This window comes from Gavialis gangeticus, unplaced genomic scaffold (assembly GCF_001723915.1).
Source record: "Gavialis gangeticus isolate Ggan-Ray unplaced genomic scaffold, GavGan_comp1, whole genome shotgun sequence".
Classification (NCBI taxonomy): Eukaryota; Metazoa; Chordata; order Crocodylia; family Gavialidae; genus Gavialis; species Gavialis gangeticus.
In genome coordinates this window covers 13,699,240-13,709,381 of record NW_017729022.1, presented here as the reverse complement: position 1 = coordinate 13,709,381, position 10,142 = coordinate 13,699,240, and the positions used below count along the sequence as shown (strand labels likewise).

At 46.1% G+C, this 10,142-nt stretch overlaps 1 protein-coding gene across 1 annotated transcript in view; it reads right to left on the bottom strand.

Annotated features, from left to right (window-relative positions):
• The window catches only part of TMEM117 (transmembrane protein 117), a 511,337-nt gene that overhangs the window by 258,335 nt on the left and 242,860 nt on the right, over nucleotides 1–10,142 (bottom strand). The window contains exon 4 of the mRNA XM_019514612.1: nucleotides 5,477–5,576. Coding sequence (XP_019370157.1) covers nucleotides 5,477–5,576 — 100 coding nt within the window. The remainder of the gene's footprint in view (nucleotides 1–5,476; nucleotides 5,577–10,142) is intronic.

Here is a 10,142-nt window from a genome sequence, read left to right as displayed (position 1 = left end):
GGAAGCCAGCCCCTGTTCCATCTCTGCCTTGGCCTTCCTAACCATCCCCCTACATCCCCGAGCAACTGCAGAATAGTCCTCCTTAGTGATGACCCCTCCTTTCCATTGGGAGTAAGCCTCCTTTTTGGCAAGGAGACATTCCCGGATGTTTTTAGTGAGCCATGGAGGCTTATATGCTCTCCTGCCCCCTTTGACCCTCCTGGGGATTACCTTCCTCTGGGCTTGGAGGATCGCCTCCTTAAGGAGTGACCACTCCCCTTGGACACCCGGCTCCCCTCCCCTCTGAGTCTTCAGCGCTTCTCCAACTATCCTCCTTAGCTCATAAATCATACACCAAGTAGGGCCTGTAGATTATAAAGTACATCAGCCAGACAGGCAGAGGAAAAAACAAGTATACCAAACAAAAAAGTGAGGGCTTTCTTGGGACTGGCAAATTATGATAGAAAATTTGTACCTCACTTTGCAGACTTAGTGGTGCCTTTGACCAAGATGGTAAGGGCTGAAGCCCCAAACAAAGTGAGATGGACACCAGAGGCAGAAAGAGCATTCCAAGAGGTGAAGGATGCACTTTGTACACAGCCACTGCTATATACACCAGATTTCAATAAACCGTTTTTGGTACAGACAGATGCATCAGACTTGGCTATTGGTGTGGTGTTGGTCCAAATGAAGGAAAGGGAAGAACGTCCAATAGTGTATATAAGTAGAAAGTTGCACCCACCTGAAAGGAATTATGCTACAACAGAGAAAGAATATTTGGTGATCAAATGGGCCATAGAAATACTCCAGTATTATTTGTTAGGATGGAAGTTCACGCTAATCATGGACCATGCCCCACATGGACCACAGAATGAAATCCCCTGTGGCTGTAATAGGGGTGTTGTCCATGGGATGGACAGGTGACTGAGATGTGGGTCCCGTCCAGGGCATCGATACACTGGGGGAATCCCAGTGCACAGACCCCTGCCACCACCACCAAGGGGTTGTGGACACAGAGCACAGTGTGCCCCAGCATGTGTGGAGGGCCCTGCACACCTCCAGGATGGCCTCCCCGGTGGTGAACTTTCCCATACCGTGTCTGACGTCAGGTGTCAGGTGTCTGACATACCGGAGGCTGGTGGGCATGGCCAGCTCCAGCAGCGTAAGGGCCAGCTGGGTGTCAGTGGGGAGGGCCAGGTCCATGCTGGTGTCCTGCCATTCAAAGTGGGGCTGAGCAGGTCCCAGAAGATGGCCCGGGTTATGTGGAAGCCATCCAGCCTCTGCTCATTGCCCCAGGTATGCTGGACTTGGTACAGCCACCAGTGCTGGCTGGCGTGGCAGGCCCACAGGTGGTGGGGCTGGAGGCTCAGGAGGGTGACAGCAGCCCCAGTGGTGGCATCCTGAAGCCCCTCATCAGTGTCCCTGGCAGCAGCAGCTGTGCAGTGGCAGTGATGGCCCTGGGACAGCATGCTGCAGCCAGGCAGATGCTTGCTAGGTGTGGGGGAGCTGGGTGTGGCAAGACAGCGGTAGGCCAGGCAGCAGTTGGCATGGTGAGCCAGCAGGGCAATCGCAGTGGCCAGCAGAAGTATGGGGCACTGGTCATCACTGCCAGGGGCAGGGGCTGGAGCAGCCATAGCACAGGGAGGCAGAGTGGCTGAGGAGAAAGCTGCTGCATGCTTCCCCTGCGCTTGGCATGTTGCTCCTGGGCAAGGAAGAGCCTGGCCAGAGAGCAGAGAGTGGAGCTGGCTTTTAAAGAGGTCTGCTAGATGTTGGCAGCTGCAGCCGGAGCCTAGTGTTCACCTTGGTGGCTGCAGGGGCCCATTACCAGGCTGCAGGGAACCAGGAGCAAATCTGTTCCTCGATCTCCTCATGTGTAGACACCTACCCAAAAACACTTACTCTGGCTTAGCTTACACCACAGTGAATTTGGGGCAGTGTAAATGCACGGGTAGACACACCCATTGTTAGTTATTGTAAATGTCTATTACACTGTAAAATGTAATAGTTGCAGTAAATTTGAATCACCAACAAAACTGGAAGTTTTCTTATTTCTTTCTTTACATAGTTCTGCCAAGATTGGAATATTTCACAGAATAAATCATGCCCCAAAATCACTTTTGTCATTCCAATATATCTTCAACACTGGGTGCATCTACATGTGATTCTACATCACCACAGCTACACGCTATGGCAACAGAGCGGCAGCAGACACAAACTGTGATGCTGCAGCCATGTTGCCAGAGCAACACACTCCCTCATTATAGTGTGTTGCTACAGCGACATAGCGGCTAAAAATAACTATGTGCTGCCAGCACGGCACAGTATGGTCTGTTACTGTGCCATCATTTAGTACTTCCAAAAGAGTGAACAGCATGATGCAACATTTGGGCATATGTAAAATGATTTACTATAGCTGCCAACATGGACACAGACATGGATGGTCACTAAGATAATACAATGGTATAATTTTTTTAAATTCTGGGATCTTTTTTGTCCCTACAAACACTAGAGCATAAGAAAAGCTTTGAACTTAAAAGTAAGTTTGCTGCTCTCTCCTGACTCCATGTCTCAGTTTACCACCTGATGACACAGCTGCTGATGTTTCTTTGATTCCACTGTTCGTAAAGCACTATCATGACTGTAAACTGTTCCTTTTACTTCGCAGTAGCAGCTTCACAGGAGATAAGACATAACAGCAGCAAGCTCACAGACATCTTTTGACATGAGGCTTTGCACATGTGAATTCAGATATCTGAAAGGGTTCATAAGAATTTGCTCATTTCATAAAATTGGACACTTCATAATTTCTACACTGACAATTGTTGTTCATAGTTTAAACAGTTAAAATACCTGAGAGAACCAATCTGTAAGGGTTTAGATATTAGCTCCATGCAATAATGTATCTCTTTTACAAAACAGATATTTTGCTGCCTCTAAAATCAAATGGCCTTTTTAACAGAAATCTGTAGAAACCTGAAGTGAAGTTGCAAAATGTTTTCCTTTTTGTGTTACATTTCTCCCACCTTGATCTTGCTTCAAATTCACTGTTTTAGAAGGTAAAGATTAGAACAATTTAAAGTGCATAACTCACTTGCTTTTATTTAGCTGGTAATGAGGGGTGTGGGTGGGAAGAGAGAAAGAGAGATGTATATAGAAAAGGGACCTATAACTCAAATGCTCTCTGAACCCTGGCATTTGTGTAACAGTCCAGACGTTTAACTGTTTTACACAATGACTTATGTGACAGTACATACAGTTACATGTTTCTTGGTGACACTTGCTGGGGAGGCAATGGAAAAAAAGATCTCAAAAATTGGAACACTGCCTAATGTACTGTGACCAATATCTAATCTGCCATTTGAATCCTAAGCCACAACCCTTCTCAGTTCAGTTTTGAACATGCATCATCTTTCTTTGTATAGCTACATACAACTATAGAAGCACTCAAAAGAAGGCCCATGCTAATGAGATTTAAATGCAGCTATGAATTTTATTACTGGCTTCTTAGAAAGTTACATTAAATGTCAATGTCAGTCCACAGATAAGCTCTGCAATGCTCTTATTCTAAGTCTGTTCAGATGAATGATTTGTTGTGTGCTTGGTTTTCATGGTCACCATTTCGTAGAGTGCAATTTGTCTTGGACAAACCACTGACACTGAACGATATGCTGAAGAACCTTGATGCTGTTTTTCTTTTCACAGCTGTTATGGAATATGCTTCAAATACATGGATGGCAGAAGATGAACAGGGAGAAAGTCAAGGTATGGGCACATAAACAAGTTACCTCAAGGCATGAAAGGGTGTGAGTTTATGGTATATCAGCTACTCCATGATAAGTGTTCATGTGCTTGCTTTTACTTAGGGTAAATGCAAGGTAACTTATTATTATTGTCCCCAAGGTTCTACAGCAACATGATTCAGATAAGCATGCAGCACAGCTATTCAGGGTACCTGTTATTCAGCCAGGTGATCAGATTGGCTGACAGCAGAGATAGTTCAGGGTTAAATCTAAACCCAAAGTGGATTGCTATTTTACTATTTTTATACTTTAAAAGTACACATAAAGCCTGCATCATTGCTCACACATGATCAATCACACTTGGTTTAATACACCTTACAATTTGCTGATAAATGAATTTTTTTAATAACATTGTTACATTTCTTCCCAGATATGTACCAGGCTTTGATTGTACTGTCCTACATACTTTTCTTATCTATTATGGGAGGTTGTACTGATCCTTACATCCCAAGGGTCTTGATGAGATTCCAAATGTTCTAATGCACTCTAGTGCAGGGCTTGTCAACCGGGGGCACATGTACCCCCGGGGGTACTTGGAAAGGTGCTAGGGGCCAGTGGGGGCAGGAAGAGGGGCAATGGCTCCCCTCTGCAGGCTGCACAGTAGCCGGCTAGATGCGCAGCAGGGCATCCACCACCCTGTGTCGCTGCATGCAAGCCTCCCACTTCGTGTCCAGCCACCACCCCTCCTCCCCGCTCTGCATGAGCCACCACCATCAGAAGGGGTATACTCCTTAAAGGTTGAAAACCCCTGCTCTAGTGCTTTCCAAAGAACTTTAGACTTACAGAATTTAACTCTCACTGCTCTTGGCCTGTCTTATGGCCTACACTTATTCAATGAAATTGAAGGTACTCTGCTGGGAAGTAAATGTGGTTTCAACCCCCTTAAACTGAGTAGAGCTTACTGGGAAAAAGATACTGAGTTTAGAAAAAGTAACCAGTAGCTTACTGGTTCCTCCTGGTTCCCCTTCCCCATGGTAGAAACACTTTGTCATATCTCTGACTGAGCTACAAGAGTTCAGACACACTTTTGTGATTAGCAGTATTGCCTGTTGGCAACTCCCTACTTAGTACTTACGTGTTCTGGCAATACAATGTACATTCAGAGCATGAGAGAACTATCTGCTTCCATGGATTGAATAGAATTGTTCTTCTGGAGTGAGATGCTTTGCTTTTGGATTTAGGTTTTAGCAGTTAATTTTTTTAAACCTAAATTTGAGGCCATTTTAATTGATAGTCCCACTTTGAAAGGGCTTTTCTCAAATCAACTTGGGACTACGACTTACATTTTTGACTGGTTCTGACTAGTTTGACTGGCTCTCTTTCTTTTTCTTCTCCAGAATCAGCTCACTCAGTCTATTCTTTTTCTTTTTTCTCCTTTTCACTAGATATGGAGATTGTCTCATTATCTTTTCATTCCATAAAAGTATGTTGCCATGTTGCTGTTTCATAGCAAAGAAAGGGGCCATTTCTGCTTCCACAAAAGCCAATAGAAAAACTCCTACTGACATCACAAGAGCAGTTCATCTGGATTCCTAACTTGTTACCATATTCTGCCATTTTTCAATCTTGCATCTGCTGCCTCTCCACTTGCTTGAGTGGAAACACTGATTTTACCTAAAGGCATTCAAGCTTAATTTTTCCTTTGAAAACAACAAGCATATTGGTTTACTTTTAAAATATAGTATTACAATTCTTACCATCCATGCTGTGACAAAATCTCCCATCCAAGTTCCCACTGCTGCTACCTTCATAAAACTTTCATTCCTGATGCCCATGAAGTCTGTTATAATATATGCTCTGTGAAAACAAAACATAGGTTGAAGGTTACATACATTCATTTAATGGAGTCATAGTTTGCTTTAGTGAGAAAAATAGCATTAACTGTGAAAGTGTCAAGCTTTTGTACAATCACATGTTCTGTCAGATTTAAAGTCTCGATGGAGCACTAAACCTACAATGGTCAATTCCAATCAGAAATGGAAAAAGTGAATCTAACTGTATAACCATTTCTCCTTTTTTCCTTCCGTTCTTTCTTTCTCTCTCTCTTTCTTGTTTCTCTCTTTTTCTTGCTTTGTAACGAAAAGAGTGACACAAGCTTCTGGATAATATAACTAAAGTTTAAACTTTTCATCTCTCCTTAAACTAAAAAAAGTAGTATTTGAATAATTGGAGTTGTCAAATAAAATAAGACCTTGAGCCACTCCATAAAAATAGTTGAACTACTTGATTTTTGACTTCATGAATCATGCTATCCATGTGTTGTAATACAATAGCACAAAGGCTGCCTCATATTCTTGTTAGATTTCAGAATCTCCATGGACATACTTTACCAAAAAGCCAAAGGAAATATATATTTATACATATTGGACTCTCTTTAGACAGAACTTGAGAGCTGAAAATGCAAACAAGCAAAAAACTCCACCACCCAACCCTACTCATTCTGCTCAAATACTGGACCAAAATAACTGGCCATTTTGCTTAAATAGTGGAGAAGACAGAGTTTCTGACATCATATCACAATCTGCCATTCATGTAAAGCTCTGTACTGTGGGAAAAGCCAGGAAGCACATATTCCCATGCTAAATTACAATGTGCTTTCTCGAGCACAGCATGCTGTCTGATCACTTCCATTATTAATAGGTTTTTTGTTAATTTTTAAAGAAAAGATTATTCTCAATTCATATAAACACCAACAGTAAATCACAGTGACTATTACACTGTATCTTTTCAAGCAAATATGTACTTACAGGGTTTTTGAGACATAGCTTATACAAATGTAATTCATGTTCGGGGATGTGGATGACTGACCAAATTGACTGTAACAATTTCTTGGGAAATTGCATAATCTGTTATGCAAATGTTAAAGATCTAAACACATATTATGTACAAAGTCCTGTAGTATCTAGGGGTGGAATTCTATTTCTCTTTGCACATCTAAGTGGCAGTTCTTGAGTCTAGCAAGTTGCACTTTGGTACTTATGCACAGGTAGAGATTCTGTTGCCTGTTACCCTGCACACTGCACACATACATAATTACATACACATATATCTGAGTGCAAGTCCCATAAAGGAGGAGGAAGGCAATGCCCATGTTTTAGGCCTAATAGCTAGGTGATCTGAACACTCGAGCAGGAAGATTAAGACCTGGATTCTAGCGCACCACCTCCTTCCTGTGGCCCCCTGCCCCAGTTAGAGGCGGGATTGAATTTGTGTATTATTTTTTCCAGTAAGGAGCTTTAACAACCATGTAAGATGTAAGGCATTATCTGAGTCCTCTGCATGTTTTTGGAAACTGAGTTGCTTCCCTTTGTATTTAACAGTCATTTAAAAAATGAATGAAAGGCAGTGCAATGGAGAAGTTTTGCCTTCATTGGGCATGTCTACAGAAGTTACTTTACTGCGCCTTAGCCTAATTTACTCTGCAGTATGGGTGCATGTCTACATGTGGGCACCCTCACTGTGCAGTTAAACGGGCTAATAGCAACTACATTTGATACCTACAAGTAACAGGTATCAAATTTAGATGCGATTAGTTAAAGCACAGCAATGCATGTGTAGATGTGACCTAGCACTAACCTTAGTGCCAGTTCTTCTTAGCCACTAGGGGGGCCACCCTGAGCCCAGCCCCAGGGCTCTCTGGCAGCCCCTAGTTGCAGGCTATAAGAGGGGCTGCAGGCCCTGTGTGCTGCCCTGGACAGGACCCAGGCTGCCTCTGCCAGTCCTGTCCCCTAGCCAGAGCTGCTGCTTGGCCACAGGTGAGTACTGTAGAGGGGTACAGCCTGCTGCACCGCCTGCCCAGCCCAGATCTCCCCAGGGCTGCTGCCTGGTTGTATCTGGCAGCAGGGCCAACACTTGCTCCCTGCTGCTGCTCACCCCCAGCAGTGTCTCCTGTCTTTGCAGGCAGGTGGAGGATGTTGCTCAGGAGATCACCCAGGAGGAGGTGCAGGACCAGGTGCAGCAGGGGCACTGGGCACAGATGAAGGTCCTAGAGTGAGAGCACATTGAGCTGCTCTGGCAGCAAGTGGCTCTCCAGGTCCAAGCAATAGAGGCTGCAGATGTCAACCGCTGGACCCTGGATACTCTCCTGGGCCTGGCAGTTGTGTCCATGCCCCCCACTGCCTGGCTCCCATCCATCACCCAGCAAGGCCCCTGAGTCCTGCCCATCACCCCGCAGCAGGCCTCCGCCTGCCCTGGGAAGAGGTCCTCAGGCACCTCCTGCCCACTGGAGCCCCAGGCCTGCCCTGTGTCCCCAGCTAGGCATGGCACCACAAAGGAACTCAGGCAGGCAGAGGGGGAGACTCATGGCCATTTAAGGACACTGTTTGGAATCACCCATGGATGAGCCTGCTGTCTGCCATGTTCACTGCAGCTTCCCAGACCCTCAGGGGGGCTGGCCAAGGCCAGGGTGCTGGGACCTTGTCCCTGGGCTCTGCCTCTTAGGTGCCCCATCCCACAGCCCCCCAGTCCAGGTCTCAGACAGAGCCTGAGACTGTTGTAAATAGTTTTCACTTGGGAAGAGGGCTTTTTTTTGTTGGTGGGTGGGGAGGGTGGTAGAGGAGCTCTGTGTTGGGGAGGGAGGTGTGAGGGGGCTCTGTTGTGAGGGGGAAAGGAAGGTGCTCAGTGTTTTGGGGAGGGAGGGGAGAGGGGGGAGGAATGAGGGTGGGTGTTGTGAGGGGAATAAAGCTTTTTCTTTCAACCATGTGCCTGGCCTCAGAGTGGTGCTAGGGGTGGGGAGGGGGTAGGAGGTGTGTGCTGGTAGGGAAAGCAGGCTGGAGCGGGGAGTGCATTAGCTTAATGCACAGTAAATTTAGACACTACTAACTGCACATGTAGATGCAACCATTGACAGCAAGGCCCCAAGCTAGAATACAGGTCTCATTCTCTTCTAGGGTAACAGCAGCTATGTCACCAAACCACACATACTCTAGCTTGCTTACATGTTTCTTCCTGGCTCCACAGATCTTCTAGGGCTGTATGAAGCTTCAGTCCCTGGTTCAATTCGGTGGAGATTCGGCCTGATTCAGTGGCCAAATCTCTGAATCAAATCAGATGACCCTTTAATCTCTCTGAATTGAATTGGAACCCTTCAAATCAACTTGGAGAGATTCGGAAAGATTCAGCAATTTGGACATAGACACAGCTTTAAATGTTTTTTCTACATACCTGTAGGTAGTAGGTGGCTCGTGAATGCTGCGATGCTGCGGCGCATGCAGTGTCCCACAAAAATGCAGGGGGCTCCCCAGCATGCTTGGCAGCAGACACAGAAGTAGACCAGAAGCACTTCCAGTCCACTTCTGGGTCTGCTGGAGAGCATCCGGGAGGCCCCCCCACACTGCCCCTGGCTCAGCAACTGGTGCTTCCTGGGTCTGGGGGGATACCCGGGGTGGCCCGAGGATGATCGCCAAGCCAGGGAGGTGTGAGGGGGCCCCCCTGTGCACTCCCTGGTGAACCCGGAAGAGGACCAAAAGTACTTCCAGACCACTTCTGGGTTTGCCACCCAGCATGTGGGGACCCCCCCATGCTCCTGTGGGACACTCCGTCAACCCCAACATCGCAGCGTTCACAAGCCACCTGGTATCTTGAGGTATACAGAAAAAACATTGAAAGTTGTGTCTATGTCCGAATCACTGATTCTCTGCATCAGCATCAAATCTTCAGATGTGGATTCAGTCAAATCGAGTCAGGGACAGTGATCCAAATCAATGAATTGAATCACTGTCCCTGAATTGGGTGAAATCTGAATCTAATAGGGCCCACTTTGCACACCCCTAATATCTTCCCATCTTGGCTACCTAGGGGACCAGCTTCAAAAGGCATGCTGAAGAATGATCTAGATACTGTCTGACCTGTGGTATGATGGTTAGCATTCTGTCCTGGGAAGCTGGAGATACAGGTTCATTGAGTGGGGTCTAGAACAGGGGTCTTTTCTTTCTGGGTCAGTGCCCTAACCACTTGGGCTAGATACAACCATATGTGGGAGGTTAGACTGCATTAAAAATTCCTCCCAATATAACTTAGCTCGCCTAGGTATGGACCTTGCATTAGTTAGGCAGATCTATGTGTGAACTATACAGAAGTTCAGGACAGTTAGATTGGTCTAAAAATGGCCGACCTGATCTAAGTTAACCTCATGTCTGAGGTACACCTAACTTAGATCAGGTCAGCTATTTTTAGACCAGTTGAATTGTCCTGAACTTCTGTACAGTTCCTAGCACAGGCACAGGGCTGCCCCAGCCATTGGCTCCAGCCGCAGGACTGAGCTCTTCCTACCCCCTCCCTAGCACTGGGGAGCTCCCTGGCTCACACTGCTCCTCCTGCAGACCAGCCAGTTCCCCCTGCCCTCCCCCACTCAAGCCCATAACT